Source organism: Peromyscus leucopus, chromosome 1 (assembly GCF_004664715.2).
Source record: "Peromyscus leucopus breed LL Stock chromosome 1, UCI_PerLeu_2.1, whole genome shotgun sequence".
In the NCBI taxonomy this organism is placed as follows: Eukaryota; Metazoa; Chordata; class Mammalia; order Rodentia; family Cricetidae; genus Peromyscus; species Peromyscus leucopus.
In genome coordinates, this window is record NC_051063.1 from 145538787 (window position 1) to 145556397 (window position 17611).

General features: G+C 45.4%; 1 protein-coding gene across 5 annotated transcripts in view; it reads right to left on the reverse strand.

Annotated features, from left to right (window-relative positions):
- Ttc23 (tetratricopeptide repeat domain 23) overlaps positions 1-17611 on the reverse strand; it is a 99545-nt gene that overhangs the window by 53412 nt on the left and 28522 nt on the right. For all 5 annotated transcript variants that reach the window (XM_037198756.1, XM_037198749.1, XM_037198752.1 and 2 more), the window contains exons 3-5: positions 12578-12701; positions 9902-10052; positions 9585-9710 (exon numbers count right to left, since the gene is read on the reverse strand). In XM_037198756.1, coding sequence (XP_037054651.1) covers positions 9585-9710; positions 9902-10052; positions 12578-12701 — 401 coding nt within the window. The remainder of the gene's footprint in view (positions 1-9584; positions 9711-9901; positions 10053-12577; positions 12702-17611) is intronic.

Below are 17611 nucleotides of genomic sequence, written 5' to 3' on the forward strand. Positions count from 1 at the left end.
GGAGAAACACACAAGGAAGTTTACCTTAGTTTTGCTCTAGTGATAGCGGAAAAGTACAAAGCACTTCAAACTCACCATCAGGGGACGTCCATGCAGGTCACAGTCAGAGTATGCTGTACAAGGTCAAGGAACCATTAAAGTGAATGCTGAACTTTATTAGCCCAGACACACACTCATTTCATGTTTGTTAGTAAAACAGCAGGCTTTAAAGCTATTTTGTGCACCAGCTCCTGCATGTGAAATTTTTATAGGTAATCTAAATGGGTACAAATGCACAGGGGGGCATCCTAAGAGATGGTCGTGAACATGCCAGCGATCATTCTCTCTGAGCAACTGAATTATGAATGGTTTACCACTCTTAATTATGATTTTTTTAATTTACCAAAGTCTCTTCTATATAATTAGGCTAGTTATATGTGTGTGTATGTGTGTGTGTGTGTGTGTGTGTGTGTGTGTGTGTATAATGCTAGCTCAACATTAGAAGTACAGGTGACAATGGAAAACAGTCTTAGTTTCTTAGGACAATAACTTATGTCCCTATAAACTGTTTAACAAGCAGAACAAGTGACATTTACAGTATTAGTCTTCAAAATATTAAGACTATTATATACATTTCATTCATGGAGTAACTTTACATCCAAAGTTATTTATTTTTATGTATGAGTGCTTTGTCTGCATGTACACGTGCAGGCCATAAGAGGGCACCAGATCCCATCGTAGATGGTTGTGAGCCACCACGTGGGTGCTGGTGGTAATTGAACCCAGGACCTCTGGAAGAGCAGCCAAGGCTCTTTGCCACTGAGCCATCTCTCCAGCCCAGGCCCAAAGTTCTTAATGAAAGACATGGATCCCTCCTATGCTGCTCTCCAGCCAGCAGCTTTAGCACACGAGATGCTTCAGCTCCCATGGCACAGGTAAACAGACACCACAGAGCAGGCCTCATTCTCACTCGGCCACTGGGTGGTTTTCATGTCTATGTTTGCTGTACAAAGGAATTAACTGATAGAAGGAGAGACACTTTTCAGATCTGGGGTCTCAATGGCCATGATAAGATAAAGGGTGGGGTGTCTCAGTAGTTAAGGTCACTTGCTGCTGTTTCCGAGGACCAGAGTGCAGTTCCAGCACCCACACTGGGTGGTTCACAGTTCAGTTCCAGGGGATTTGATACCCTCTTCTGGTCTGGGAGGGCAGTGGCATGCACCTGTGGTGTGTGTGTGTGTGTGTGTGTGTGTGTGTGTGTGTGTGTGTGTGTGTGTGACTAAAAATCTGGACTGAATGGCTTGTGAGTGTGGATGTCATCTATAATCAGAAAAGAGGCCTAAACACAGGAAGAGGTCAGGGGTAGACACATGCTTGGATCAAGCAAGGTTAGAGCTCAGGGCAATTCTGATGTGAGGGGAAAAGATTAACGGGTAACCCAACCGAGTTTGACCTCTGCAGTCTTGATGAGCTTGAAATGTGTGTGTAATCATTATCTTTCCACACTGAATCTTACTTCTGCAGAGACAGCTCACGGAGCTTCTTGGTAACGGAAGTACAGTCTAAACATGTTTATGAAATTGCTTAGTCAGATAATTAGATTCTTGGTAGACAGGGCTGGAATAAAAAATAAATGAGGGTCGGCAAACTCCGGTGGGAGGATCAAGTCTGCTGACGTGTAAATAAAGGTTTGCTTGTTTGCATTTCACAGCTTTGGGACAACAACGGTAAACTGAATAGTTGTCCCAGTGATCATGTAGCCCAAAGAGCCTAAAATATCTATATCTTTACAGGCTAAGATTGTTTGATGTTTTACTTAAAATCTAGAAAAATACCACACGCTTTCTAAATGACTTCAGCTTCTTTTCTACCCAATTAGCACAAAGAACTCAGGCAAGGTCGCCGTTCCTTATGACAGAAACGACCGAGTCTGCCTAGGAAAGAAAGCATACATCCTCTGCTTCCAAGTCTACTGGAGAAGACACAGGAGCAAAACAGAGAAAGACAGACATCAAGACGAGTGTGCCGGGCAAACACCGGAGAAGGAAGCCAAGAGCAGTGAAAGAGAAAGCAAGAGAGACGGACGGGGCAGGTCCGCGCTAACTCAGCCAACGGCATCTCTTCCCTCTGGAGGTGGCGTGTAATGACGCAGACCACAAACAACCTGCCGTGAGCTGCCAACAGCCCACCGCCCCGTGTTTAGAAAAAGCCGTGACACGTTTCCGTGTCCAGAGACCAACCTAACACTCACCTCTCAGGAAGAGTGCAGGCTGGGGGCGGAGCCTCGGCTGCAAGCTCTGCATCAGGAGCAGAAGGTGCACACTCTGCTGCCACACGCAAGGAGCGTGGGCAGGAACAGACTTCTGAGGTCTCCTCATCCGAACCTGTCTAGTCAGGTTGTGGGGAGCATGGGGCCCGCCCCGAAGCCCGCCACACACAATCAGATCCTTTACTCTCTCTCCCTGCAACTCGTATGCTGTGGGCAACAGCTCAGGTTGTCCTTGTGAAGACACGGGTTCAACAGCGACATCTCAACTCTAACATCCCTTCTCACCACGAACAACAGAGAGACGGGGAGCGGGAAAGATCAGTTCAAAGTGATGGAAAACAGCGAGTGTGCAGATGAGTCAGGAAATTTTACAAATCCAGCCGAACTAAAAAAAATCAGAATGTTACTATAAGGATAAAACATATTCATCATCAAAATTAAGAGAAGACAGGTGAACATAATCTAAAAATATGTGAAACAAGAGCCCTCAAGCCATGTATGCAATGGCCCCACATAAATCGTGAGCTTAAGTTTCTGGAGCACAGTTTTGAAATGTTTGAGAGGACACAAGGAACAGTAAGTAACCCTGTACTTCAGCGAGGGAAGTGCCTCTTCCATGAGACACACGTTAGAACCGAAAAGGCAGGTGAACTGGTCACAGGACGAACTGAACTCCTGATGCAGGGGTGCAGCTCAGTGGTAGCACTTCTCCAGCATTCACGAGGCCCTGGGTTCGATTCCCAGGCACTCACACAAATCAGCATAAAACAATACCAAGAACAACTCCAGGGCCTGCGGACAGCATAAGGAAGGTGCAACTGCACTCCACAGCATGTATGACACCTGCAACCAACGTATAATGGCGTCAGAAGGATGAAGAATGCCTAGGGGATTATCTTATAATGCAAACAACCCATAGAAAGATGTGAATAAGCCGGGCGTGATGGCACACTCCTTTAATTTCAGCACTTGGGAGGCTGAAGGTTGGTAGGTCTCTATGTGTTTAGGAAACATGAGGAGCTGTTCAACCTCAGAGAACTGAGGGAAAGTAATCACATTATTTGCATCCATATGATCAGCAAAGAAAAGCAGCTAGACCATATTAAATGCTCGCGGAGAGGAGGAGTAACATGAACTCACATAGCCTGCTAATGAGGACGTAAACCAGTGGAAAGTTTGGGAAACGTGGAAAGCCTGAGGGCGTGGACACTTGACACAGAGGTGGCTATCCTCCCAGACAGACACTTCGGACTCAATCTTGCATGTGTGTCTGAAGAGACATAATAATGATCATGTAAACAGTGCTCACAGTAGGTCTAAATCAGGCAAAACTCAAAGGAAAATCATCCAAAATGAAGCAATTAGAAAAACCAATGGGGGATACATCTCAAAATGTATGGGAATGCTATTGGGGGGAAAAAGCAAGCTACAGAGTGAGAATTAAACACAAAGTTTGAAATAGAAATATATATATATATATATATATATCTCCTTTATATATATATTTGGCTATATGCATACATGATCAGAGAAATGCTCAGCCTGATATGGTAAATGAAATAAGGAGGACGCCCGACAGGTTTCCATTTGTAACTTTTTTCTATTTTGTGAGCTTGGTCACATGCACAGGAGAATTTGGAAAACATTATCTACAGTTTTATGTGCTCCAAATACTTCTCTAAAGACAAACAGGAACAACAGGCTGTTGGTTGGACACTGTGTCACAGAAAGCCTTTTCTGTCGCCCTGTGAAGTCGGTGGTACCTGCTATTACAGGGTCTCACCACTAAACCCAGGCAGAAGTGGGGCTCCCATGCTAATGAACCCCCAGAGCCTTCTGAAACTCAAAGGCAAAACGGAAAACATACTCACTCTAGATTCACAAAGCAGTTAATAAAAAAGGAATCGAGTGAGTATTATATCAAGAACCATCTGAATTTCAGTCTTCCCTCCAGTTCCGACTCACCTCAGCATCAGTCGGGAGTGGGCATCTTGTCTCGGGTTCCTCCTGTGTGACCTGTGGGGCAGCAACGCTTTCCCTGTCCCTTTCTATCCGTTGTGGGGAGTGTTTGGGGATCCACCATCTAGTGTGTTGGTGGTGCACTTGGTAGCTTGAGGAAGCACCAGACAGACGAAAAGACAGAGAATTCTGAACAACAGAATGTGACAGTACGTTTGGCAGGTCCACAACTGACACCATGGCATATTTTATTGAGCGAAAATATATCCACAGTCATTCCACAGAGCACATGACATCTAATATAGGGATGCCGACTCGCTCTACACAAACTAAACAAAGCAGCCTCCGTCACCGTTACTAAAGCCACAGGGTGTCCTCTTAGCAGTTCTGGGGTCTGGTGAGAGCACTGTGTATCAGTGAACGGGAAGGGCTGTGTGGGAATGCAGCTGGGGATAACAATATGATGAGAACCCAGTCTCCGAAGAGGACAGGTGGGATTTCCAAGAGTCAGCATCTGAAAAGATTTGCATCTGTGCCTCTCTCCACGCATGACAAGCTTCCTGTTGAACACAGTGCCAGAATGCCGTTCAGCATTAGTGAATTTCTCTGCACCGTGCATGGCAGCCGGGGCACTGATTGGAAAGAGCAGGCTCTAGGCTGGGAGTGGTGTGCACACCTTTAATCCCAGCACTCAGGAAGCAGAAGAGGCAGGCAGATCTCTGTGAGTTCCAGAACAGCCAGGGCTACTAAGTGAAACTCTGTCTCAAAGCACAAACAAAGAACAAGAAGAAGAAAAAGGAAGGAAGGAAAGAAGGAAGGAAGGAAGGAAGGAAGGAAGGAAGGAAGGAAGGAAGGAAGGAAGGAAGGAAGGAAAGAACAGGCTGTCTGGCTACTTCCCCATGGTATGACTTGGGAGATGCCCTGTTTTTCAGCCTTAGCTCCTATGAAAATGGGAATATAAGAGTATCCACCTTGCAGTAAGGACTGAGGGTGAAATAAATAATATATTCAAGAGCTTGTCACAGAAGATAATCAGTAACTGGCAGCTAATGGGCCTTTTATTCTCCTTTCCTCTCCATCTCTCCCCTCCCCTCCCCTCTTCCCCATCTCTCCCCTCCCCTCCCCTCTTCCCCATCTCTCCCCTCCTTTCCCCTCCCCTCCCCTCCTCTCCTCTCCATCTCTCCCCTCCCCTCCCCTCTTCTCCATCTCTCCCCTCCTCTCCTCTCCTCTCCATCTCTCCCCTCTCCTCCCCTCTTCTCCATCTCTCCCCTCCCCTCCCCTCCCCTCTCCTCCCCTCCATGTATCCTGTCCTCTTTTGAGGGACTACCATGTGCTTAGATGGTTTAATCTAGTTCCCATTTAATCCTCACAGCTGCCTTCTGAGATGCCGTCCTTCTTATAGTGGCTAGAGAGGACAGTGGAACACATAGCAAGCAGGGGTTTGTCCACATCCTCCCGTGGGGTGGTCTGAATGAACCCTGACTTGAACCCAGGGCACTGACTCACAGCCCACAGGGTTCATCACATTATGTCACTTGGCAGGTGGCCCTCTTGATGCTGGAGGGAAAATAAAGTGTTTGCTCATTCCAGGACTAGTTCAGCACAGCATGGGCCAAGCTGGGGAGGACTCCAAACATGATGTCACACGGTCACAGAGAAAGCCGGGTGCGGCAGTGGGCCATCAGTACATCACCATCAGCAATGGCGCCTTGTTATTTGAAAGACACACGTGCATTCGCGCTCACACACCTGTATGTATAAAGTTAGGTATCCATCTCTGGGATCTATGTGCAAGTTCCCAGACAGAACACGGTGCTGAGCACTGGGGGAAAGCCGTCCCATTTCTGCTGGTGATTTTCTAATGGAAACAACAACTCAGGCACTTTGACACTCAGCAAGTTAGTAAGTCGCTACTGAATTCAGGGTGCTGTGGCAGAGGAGGGACGGGATGAGGGCTGGGATGTGACACGAGGGAAGAAGCCCCAGGCCTCCTGCAGGGGTGGAAGCCTGAACATGAGTCACTTTGCAGCCTGAACTATCTGTGTCAGGCCAGCCTGGCAGGCACCATAAAAGGGCAGAGAAGAAGAGGACACACTGAAAGATGTCCTTTTAAGAGGGGCATTAATCCAAAGGCTGCCTGAGACCTTCCCCTGGCCTTCCATTCCCAAGACTCGTGAAAGAAAATGCCACACAGTTCAAGTGTAACTACAGACGCATCCAAAGCCAAAGCCTTGTCTCTTTCTAAAGCAAGTCCGTTTGGACAAAATATTCCTATTTCCATGAGAACACAGAGTGAAGAGATTAAATGAAAATCACGCATTTTAAACACACAAGTTCTGTGGAAAATGCCAGGGTGAAGAATCAGAAAGGAAGGACGTGGCTACATTGGAAACAGTTCTATTATAACCAAAGGGATCTCCAAAGAGTTTAACGGGGTCTTTAAATTCTTGAGGGTGATTCGACACAGATGTAGGCAAAGCTCGCCACCTGCTGTCTACATTTGGTATTGCGCTTTGGCAAGCACTCCTAAGGTGGCGCCAGATTCTGGCAGAGGATACTTGAGTGTTTTGTAGCAACAGCGCTCAACACTAAGAACTGACGCATTAATCAGGTCTCAACAGATGCAACCAATATCAGATATGGGGCCTCCTCTTTGTATACCTCCTGCACAATGGGATAAAAACGCGTCTCATTCTGAGCAGGCAGAGATTCTGTGTGGGTTAGCCCTCTGGTCACCAACAAATGGCTTGCCCCATCAGTCCTATGAATGGAACCAGTCTGAATATTTGGGGTCTGGTTTCTTTCACTGAATACTGTGTTTGTGAGAGTCATTCACGACATTATGTAATGAGCGGCTTGACAATTGCCTTTTTATACAAACAGATCACAGATCTCTAGCTTCCTTTTGAGGAGATTTGGGCTGTTCCTAGTTCATGGCTATTGAATACTGAGGCTGAGAACATACTTGGATGTGTATTTTGGTGGACAAATATGCAAAGATTTCTGCTGAACATATATTACAGGTGATACTGCTGGGCCAAAGAGTGTGAAGATGTTCAGATTTAGGAGATAATGCCAAACAGTTTTCTAAACGAGTTCTATCTACTACACCCAAGCAGGTATGAGGGAGAACTACACCCGTGCCAACACTTGGCACGATCAATCTTTTCAAAAGGTTTAGTTAGGCCTTTTAGTGTGAGCATGGCGTTCTCTGACTATTTTAGCTCCCATTTCTCTGATGACTGATGAAACTGAACAGCGTGTTCTGGGCTCCTGGTCCACCTCCAGCCTGCTCTCGACCCTGGGGTGATGTTTTGAGTTTCTGCCTTGACTTCCACCCTGACAGACTATAACCTGTACTGAACGGTAAGGCGAATAAGCCCCACCCCCGACCCTTGTTGCTTGTGGTCTGGGTACTTCATCACAGCAACGCAAACAAAACTAGAACAGAGACAAACAAGAGACATGATGTGATGGAAAGATGGCCGATGACCGAGACGCGCTGCTGCGGGCTCTCCTTCCCTTCAGCAAAGCCACCTGAGAACGTGTATCAACGGCAAACCACAGGGGTAGACAGAATGCTGATTACAGTCTGGGGTTTAAATGCATTCATCTAAACACTAATATAGCAATTTGAAAAAAAAATTTAAGATGTGCTGGGAGTGGTAGCTCACGTCTTTAATCTCAGCACTCGGAAGGCAGAGGCAGGGGACATCTCTGAGTTCAAGGCCAGCCTGGTCTACAAAGCTAATTCTAGGACAGCCAGGGCAACACAGAGAAATCCTGTCTCGAAAAACAAATACACACACACACACACACACACACACACACACACACACACACACACGCATATGCATACACACATATATATGTATATGCATATATGTGTGTGTGCGCGTGTGTGTGTGTGTGTGTATGTGTATTAAGATGTACATTTGAATATCAGAAACTAATATACTCAGTATTATACAGACTCATTAGGTCACCAAACACACACACAAAATAAAAGAATGCAGTTTCTTCTGTGCCATTGGGAACATTCATAAGGGCTGAGGGTGGATGGAGGGCCTCACAAAAGAATCAATCTCACAGGTGCTTCTGAGAAGACATGCTTCTACCCATAAATGCCACAGCCAGAAAAGCAGTTCACACTGGGATCGCTGGGGAAAACAGTACATCTGCAGACTAAAACCCCTCATTTGGATGATCTCTGGATTATCCAAAGCGAAGTTTCTAAACGGAGATACGCAATACTAAGAACGCAGTGAGTGACACCACCGTTAAAACGTGAGGTAGAGGCTGGAGAGCTGTCGGCAGTCTAACAGCAGGTAGCGCTCCTGCAGAGGACCCCGGTTGGGTTTCCAACACCCATATCAGATAATCACAATCACCTTAACTTCAGTACCAGGGATCTGACACCCCCTTCTGGCCGTCTCAGGCACTGCACTCGTGCACAGACCTGCACATATACACACATTTTCTTTTTATCTTAAAACATATGAGGTAGAGGGGAATTATGGAGACTCATTGAGAGTTAGATGGGAAATATTTTTCTAAGCAAAATCCAAAGGCATAAATCAAAAAGGAAAAAAATGAGTAGATATGACTCTAGTAAAATGAAGAATTTCTATATTATAAAGAACACCATAGACAAAAAAAAGAGCAACTGATATAAGAAAACACATGCAACATAATTCACATGTATAAATACATGAAAATCTTGATTATTAGTATGAAAAGCACAGAGAAATCCAAAAGAAAAATAAGATAGACCTTAACAGGCGTTTTGTGGAAAGAGAATCCCAAATGGCTCTCAGGCATATGGAGGTATTCAAACTCATTAATTCAATAAGGAAAGTAAATAGAATTTAAAAATAATTGGGTAGCATGGTACACACTTCAAGGCAGCAAGTTAGAAAGAGTTACAGTGCCAAACACTGTCGGGGCTGTAACCAGACAGGACCCCATCCATCCTGCAGGAGGCCGTGTAGCTGGGCAGAGCGATGGGTCAGTGCCTAGGGGAACTGGCAGTGTACCGCTATCCTGTAACCTGGCAATCCCATGGGGGGGGAGCAGAACCTCAGAAAAACACCTCTGTATCAGCGAAGCTTCCCTAGATGAATGGTAACAATGCTGAGGGAGGGGAGAAGGGGAGAGGAGGGGGATGAAGGGGCAGCAGGGCGGGGGGGGGTGTGGCATGCATATACTCCACATCAGGTGACAAGTGTCACTGGCGCCTGTCTTGGTTGGGGCTGCTCTGACATGACAGCCTAGCTCTTCTTTGCTGCACGATGGCCTTGGGAGGAGCCACGGACAGAGTCTCAGAGCCTCCAGTCATCCTGCAGACAAGCTCTTAGCTGCAAAGAACTTAACTTACTGTGCAAAGGACAACTTGATCCGCGCTTGGATTTCTACCCACTCCTCCTTTATAATGTTCCCACATTGCAGCATCTCCTTGGAAAGTTTCTCGGCTTTTATCAAGTTCTCTGAGGCTTCTTTAAATCTGAAATACGTTCAGGAAAAGTCCCTCTGGTCCCCAGGTTCTGGAGCCCCATATCCTGGACTTTCCCTGTGCATACACTCTTTCCTATTATCCCCGATCACCTAGCAACTTTTTCTCTGTCTTGGAGCATCAGCTATAAGAATGACAGCAAGGGTGCTTTCTGTTTGTGAAGATTAGACACCAAAGGATACTTCTGAAGGGCGAGCAGGGCTCTGCCCATGGTATAGAAAAGCTCTATGGAACACTTGAAGATGGCTGCATTGTCATGATAGGGATTCTCAATGGAGCTGGCCAGGATTTCTTTGGCTTTTTCGGCATGTTGCTTTGCTTGTAGTGACAGCCCTGTGGACAGAGACAGAGAAGGGTCAGTGTCTCTTTCATCTCGGCTGGACAGGAACATGATTCTCCACAGCCAGGAGATCGGGAGATCACCGCATGGTGTCCAGCAGCACACAGACGTAGATCTGGGAAGCAGGAACTAGTACCTGACTGGAACAACCAAAGAATCGTTTGGATACCAAGTATTCAAGAGGAAAAACATTTCCCAAAATGGCCTTTGGAGAAATCAAATAAGCACAATGTGCTGGAACTGAGCAGCTTTGACACATCACCAGCATCAGATGTAAAATATAAATAATTACCAAAACACAAATGGAATGCAAGGACTGTAGCATTCTGGGTAGGAAGCAAGATATTCAGGAATTGTGATCCTGGCTGAGTGACAGCAATCTAAATGAAATACTAAAAATTCTGAGTCTTCTGTTCATCCATTTACAACCATAATATTAAAGCGTTCTTTTAGCATAACGCAAATACAGTGGCTATAAATACTTATAAACACAACCCCAAGGAGGTAATAGACGATTGTGCTGTAATCTCTTGTTCCTGTGCAGCCACAGATGAACAAGAGACAGAGTAATAAATGTTATTACTGATTTCCCCATGTGTTCTAGTGTTCTTCTAGGGGCTGATTAATCTGTGTGTGTGGGGGGGGGGGTGATACTGAGGAATACCAGCCCGGGAGTATGTTCCTTTACCCTCCCCACACACTCCCACCTTCCGCCCCCATGCTGACACCACCTTCCACTCATATTCATTTATCTCCAGCCCTATGTTCTGAATTGCATCTAATCATATCTCAGTTCTCTGTAAAAGCTGTCAAAATAGGAAGTTAATTCCATTCCTGTGTCTGTAAAACAGAAACAATATACATCCTAATGGAGAGAAGCAAGCCTATGTTCTTGGTGTAGGAACTCTTTCCGAATTCTATGTGTCCTATATTTTAAAGGCACAGCTTTAACTTGGCTGTCAGGAATTTATCACTGTTAATTGTCTCTATGATCTACCTATAGTAATGGACTAGGATTCCAGATGGGTCCCTTCCTTAGAACTTGAACTTATGGAGACAGCACGGGTTCAGTTTCAAGAACAGGGACTCTGCAGTGAGACTTCTCAGCCTGAATCCTCTGCTCCATCCTTCACTATGACACTGGCCTCAGCTACCTTGACCGTGAAGAGGAGAAACAAGAGTACCCGACCCTCTACAGGTAGAAAATTCAAAGTCTGAATAGGTTTTATAAGACAATTAGCATGGTGGCTGACCCTCAGTGAGACCTTGCTGAATAGTGAAGACAGACTCAGAGAGAAAGATCCATGCAGAAGTGAGTGGGTTGCAGAAGGAAGGGAGGATTTGAACTCCCAGACGGCAGGACACTGGTACTGGCACGTGATTCCCAGGTCTGAGTCTCAGGTCAGCTGCTTATTAACAATGTGATTTTGCAGCAAGCTGTTTCAACTCCGATGCATTTTCTCTGGATCTAGAGGAGGTGGCAATGAGATGATCTTCAATGCTCCCTCTGGCTCTGATGGCCTCTGACTAACAGGTGAGAATGGGCTGGTCTTGTGGTACTTTCCAGTTGGGAGGCCACTCACTGGACCCTGGGAAGTCTGTGTGCCGACATCCTGTCACTGCTCTTCGGCTGATAAACTGAGTGTCGAGGGGTGCTGTGGTACGCCTTGTGTGAGCCGGCAGAGCCAGCAAGTCGAACACACCACGTGATGAGTATCTTATCTACCTTCCTGTGTCCATCCCCACATTCTATCTTCCTCTTAGGATGCTCAACTCCTGCGCATCTGAAGCTGGCCCAAACCAGCTTCTTTCCCAGGACACAGGAGAAGCAAAAACCAGGTCTGACCTCTCAGAATATGCCTTCATTTCAGTACACAATCCAACGTGGTCTAAACGGGGTGCCTCCAAAACACTGAGATGTTTCGGTGAGTGGGAAAGGCTTTTTTTCTTGGTCATGCTTGGCAAGAAAACCTAAAGTTGCTGGTAGTCTTACGGGCAAAGCTTGGCTAAGATGGAGCTAACGCCAAGACAAACAGAGCCAAATGATATGAAAAGAAAAACGCTGGATCCTGGCCACATAGTTGGAAGACCAGCTGTGGCTGTCTAAAGCAAGTTTCACCTTAGCTTTTCAAGCTGCCCAAGCTAATGCCAGCTTGGGTCTTTTGGCTACTTACTCTCAGGAGTGACTCTCTCTTTCAGCCCCCTGCCTCCCACCTCTCAAGAACAAGTCCAGTCAAAGCCTCCACTCCATGTCTTGGCTTTTCTCCTGACATCTTCGGATCCTTCAAGAACTCTAATTTCAAGACCACAAAAAAACCCTGTTATAATCTTTGTTTCTTCCTGTTGATACCTATATGTTATACACCTTAATGATTCCTCCTAAAAGGAAATTGCCACTTAGTACTTGGAAAGGAGAGCCATGAAGACCTGACCCCTCTGGTGTGAATCAGTTTGGGACAGGAGGAAGAGAAACCCGTCAGCTGATGAGCTGATCCTCACTGGCCTGAGAGACGCTCACCTTTCAGCTGGAGGTAGCCTTGAGCCAGATTAATGTAGGCTTCTGCTAGCTTCCAGTGTGAGTCGCCATAGCAAATTCTTGTCAATGCCACACAGCGCACAAGCTCCTGGATGGCCTGTTTGTACTGTCAGAAAAAGAAAAGGAGTTTACCACACAGACAGGTTAGCACTTAAGAGTCACAAGGCCTACTTGTGAGTACACCCACCTGATAAATACTGTTTACTATGTGCTACGCACTTGTGATGTGTCAGAGAATCAAAAATGATCTGTTTGGGGTGGTGGAGTGTTCATCTGGTTAGATGAAGTCAACAACAATTTATTTAAGAAGTAAATACAATTTAATGGTGGACAATATGGTGGGATGAAGAAAAGCCAGGCAGGTAGAACAGACATTTGATCACCTCCCAGGTGGTCCAGCGACCCTTCAGTCATTAGCTCCTGTAGGTGCAAGAGAAAGTGGACCTAGCTCTCCACCTAAAACTCCTGTGCAGCTGTGATGACTAATACTGTCACTTTGACAGGATCTGGAATCGCCTGGGAGACACAGCTCTGGGTCTTCTGGATGGTGTTTTCAGAGAGTTTTACCGTAGGTGTGAAGAGTCACTCTGAATGTGGGCATCACTATTTTATGGGTTGAGATTCTAGACTGAATAAAAAAAGATAAGGCAAGCTGAACACCAGCCTTCACCTCTCATTTCGATTCTCTTCGGTGAGCCCGACAGGCGCAGAGCCCGACAGGCAGGCAGTAAGCCGGAAGAGAAAGTAGCTTTGTTTTGTTTCCTTTCTGGAGCCTGAGACTTACACCTGTCTCAAGCGGGCCTTTAACCTGGATACGTAGCCCAGGCTGGCCTTGAGTAGTGAGGAGCACATGTGCAGTCGGGGTCAGTACAAGGAGGAAGCCACAGTTTTCCAGTGCCAGGTCTTCGAGAGCAACAACAACACATTAGAGGCAAGCCTAGATGTCTTCGGGCAGAGCTCTAGGATCCGTTTCACACTGCCCAAGGAGATGGGTCTGTGTCTCCTTCTCTCTGAACCTGTGTTTCACTGAAGCCTGGCCCACCGACTACGGAGGAGAAGAGGCAGGACTAAACTCTGCTCCATCCAAGGTCCTTTTTGTTTTATTTTGTTTTTCAAGAAAGGGTTTTCTATATAGCCCTGGCTATCCTGGAACTCACTGTGTAGAGCAGGCCGGCCTCCATCTGCCTCTGCCTCCCAAGGGCTGGGATTAAAGGATGCGCCACCACACCCAGCTTACCTCCAGAGTCTTATGTTAAAGTCCTAACTTCCTACATACCAGAATGCAGCTGTATTTGGAGATAAGGCCTTTTAGGGGGATTTTAATAAAATGATGTCCTTGGGGTTAGGGAGATGGCTCAGTGGTTAAGAGTGCTTCTTGCTCTTACACAGGACTTATATGGCTCATAGACCACTCAGGCTGAATGGCTCACAACTGCCAGAAACTCCAGCTCCAGGAAATCCAATGCCCTCTTCTTCTCTCCAAGGACACACACACACACACACACACACACACACACACACACACACACACACACACACACAAATGACATAAACAAAATAAACCCGTGCAGTGCAGCAGCAGCCCACAGCAACCCCCGCACCCTCTGCTAGCCTGCCGCCTGGGCACCCCCTCTCAGCCCCGCCAAGTCAAGCACTGCCATTGCAGATGGCTGCCCTCACAGAGCTTTGCCTTCACTGTTGTCATCTGTAGATCTGGTAAGACACCTGGGAATTCTCCTCCTCCTCCTCTTCTTCTCCTCCTTCTTCTATTTCTTCTTCTTCCTCCTCCTCCATTTCTTCTATTTCTTCTTCATTTTTATTTACTTTGTTTCTTTTTTAAAATTAGACATTTTTATTTATTTTACATCCCAATTGTACTTTCCCCTCTCTCCTCTCCTCCCATTCTCTCTCCCTTCCTGCCTCCTCTCTACCACTCTCCCCCTCCCTCCCCCCGGAATCCACAGTCTCAGGTCAGAGAGGGGCAGGCCTCTGATGGGAGTCAATAAAGCACAGCACATCAAGTCAGGCAGGACCAAGCTCCTCCCCTGCATCAAGGCTGGGTGAGGCAACCCAGCATGGGGAATAGGTTCCCAAAAGCCAGCTCAAGTGCCAGGGACAGGTCCTGATCCCACTGCTAGGAGCTCCACAAACAGACCAAGCTACACAACTGTCACACACATGCAGAGGGCCTAGGTCAGTCCCATGCAGGCTCCCTGGCTGTCGATCTAGATTCTGTGAGCTACCATGAGCTAAGGTAAGCTGTCTCTGTGGGTTCCCCCATCATGATCTTAACATCCCCTTGGTCATTCAACCTCTCCTCCCTCTCTTCAACTGGATTTCTGGAGCTCAGCCCAGTGTTTGGCTGTGGATCTCTGCATCTGCTTCCATCAGATGAGGCTCTCTGTTCACCAATCTGAATACAGGAAATGACCAGTTCAGCCACCCTCTTTACTACTGCTAGGAGTTTTAGCCGGGGTCATCCTTGTGGATTCCTGGGAGTTTCCCTGGCACCAGGCTTCTCCCTAACCCCAAAATGGGTCCCTCATCAAGACATCTCTTTCATTACTCTCCCCCTCCATCCTGCCCCCAACCTGCCCAACCTGATCCCTCACGTTCCCATTACCCTTTCACCCCCACCCCTGCCCCCAGTTTACCTGGGAGATCTCTTCTATTTCCCCTTCCCATGGAAATCCATGCATCCTTCTTTGGGCCTCCTTGTTACCTAGCCTCTCTGGGGCTGTGGATTGTAGCCTGGTTGTCCTTTATTTAACAGCTAATATCCACTTATGAGTGAGAACATACCCAGTTTGTCTTTCTGGGTCTAGGTTACCTCACTCAGGATGATTTTTTCTAGTTCCATCCATTTGCCTGAAAATTTCATGATGTCATTTTTTTTTTATAACTGAGTAATACTCCATTGACACCTGGGAATTCTTAAGTTGGGGGGGGTGGGAATTAGTTTTTTTTTTTTTTTTAAAAAAAAAAAAGCTTTTCGCCACATTAAGAATGGGGATTAATACTATGATGCAGGGAGTTAGGTCTCTGTATGGTTCCACAATGGAGATGGTTTGGAAATGGAAAAATTAAATAAAGGGATAATCAACTTAGCTGGTATTGACATATGTCAACTATAATTTTTATCAGTTTGGTAATTCATGTTTTACCCTTAAAAAGTGGTTTGATATCAGTGCCAGATATGAAAAATTGATTGATAAGAAACAATCCTTAGAAAGACCTACTAATGAAACTAAGAAAAAATATTCACACACAGACAGAAGAATTTAGAGCAGAACCTACCTCACCACTGCATTATGAAACTGAAGCAGAGTGGTCCAAGGTTATTAGAAAACCAACTTTAATTTATCCAGTTACCATACAAGAATGACCACCAGATGATAGGTACCCCAAAGCTATGCAGAAGTTAACTGGCATCCTATAGACATGTTAGATTTGAAGAGATTTAAGGACAAAGTCATTTCATATGGTATGCACTCACCCTTTGTGAAGTAGATGTTAAATTCATGGGCAACTCAGAACAGAATTATTGTATAAGACTAGAAAGATATAGCTACAGCTGTATTGGAAGCTGGTCCTCAGTTACAGTGGAAAACATGGTGGAGAGAGGAAGCTAGAGACATAGAACGATGAAGTAGGGTTAGAGGTCCGGAAATTTTCCTAGATCAGCTTCTCTGTGAAGGACAGACAGTATGCTGATTTGCAAAGACAGTTTAGATTTGATGGTCACACCTTGGCCCTATAGGGTACAGCAGCTTTGAATGCTTGAGACAGGGTTGAAGAATCAGGAAAAAGAACTGGGTCATTTACTAAAATTATACAAGGTCCAAACGAAGCCTTCACCGATTTTTTTTTTTTTTTTTTTTTTAAGAAAGATTGACTTCAGCTGTAAATAGAATGCTATCAGACCCTGAAGCTAGAGAAATATTAATTGAATCTTTGGCTTTTAGAAAGGCTAATTCAGAATGCAAAAGGATGATTAAGCATTTAAAGGCAAGATCAGCACCCATAGATGAATGGATCCAAAATACAGCTGATATCGGATTTCACACTTAGGATAATACTTGGATAGAAGAAGTGATTTCTAAAAATTTTAAGAAAAATCAAAAGGTCATATATTTTAATTGTGGTAAAAAAAAAAAAACAGTTATCTGAAAAGGGATTGTAGGCAAGGTGTTCCTGGAAATAATGTTTTTTTCTAGAGATAACCCAAATAGAAGGCCCCCTGCCTTCTAGAATATGTAGAAGATGTAGCAAAGGCTGACATTGGACTAATGAATGCAGATCAACATAGGACAGACAGGGTAACCCCTTTGCCATTGGCAAACACTTTAGGGGGCCTCTTGCAGGCCCCAATATCAAATTTGGTTCAATCATTCCCTGTCAGCATTGGCAAACTCATCCACAGAGCAATTAAAAGATTTAATATCTATTGTTTAAAACCATACTGCTCCAGATGACAAAACAGCTTCAGTTAGATAATACAAAATTTTCAGGAGAAACCATAAAACAAGTGTCTTGGCAAACTTCTATAAATGATCAAAGACAGAAACTGAAAATACAAATAAATGGCATTGTAATCGAAGGTTTACTAGACATAGCTGTGGATGTAACCATTTCACCAAAATCATGGCATCTGGATTGGCCTCTTCAGGAGGTAGGGATTGGAATTTTATCTCAGGTAAAACAAAATACAAGGTGGTTCAAGTGTAAAGGTCCAGAAAGACAGGTAGGAAAATTAAAGCCATATGTGGCTAACATAGCTATGAATTTATGGGGATGTGATTTGTTTCAACAATGGAAAAACCCAGATTAATATTCCTCCAATTTCAGAAACAAACTATAAACTAACATATGCTTCTGAGAGAAATATTCAAAGGTATTATCAAGAACAGTCACCAACCGTTCAGGCTGGACATAAACAAGGCACAGCAGCTGCTGAGCTTTCAAAGGTACCAACATCCCTACCTTTAAAATGGTCAACTGACAAACCTGTCTGGG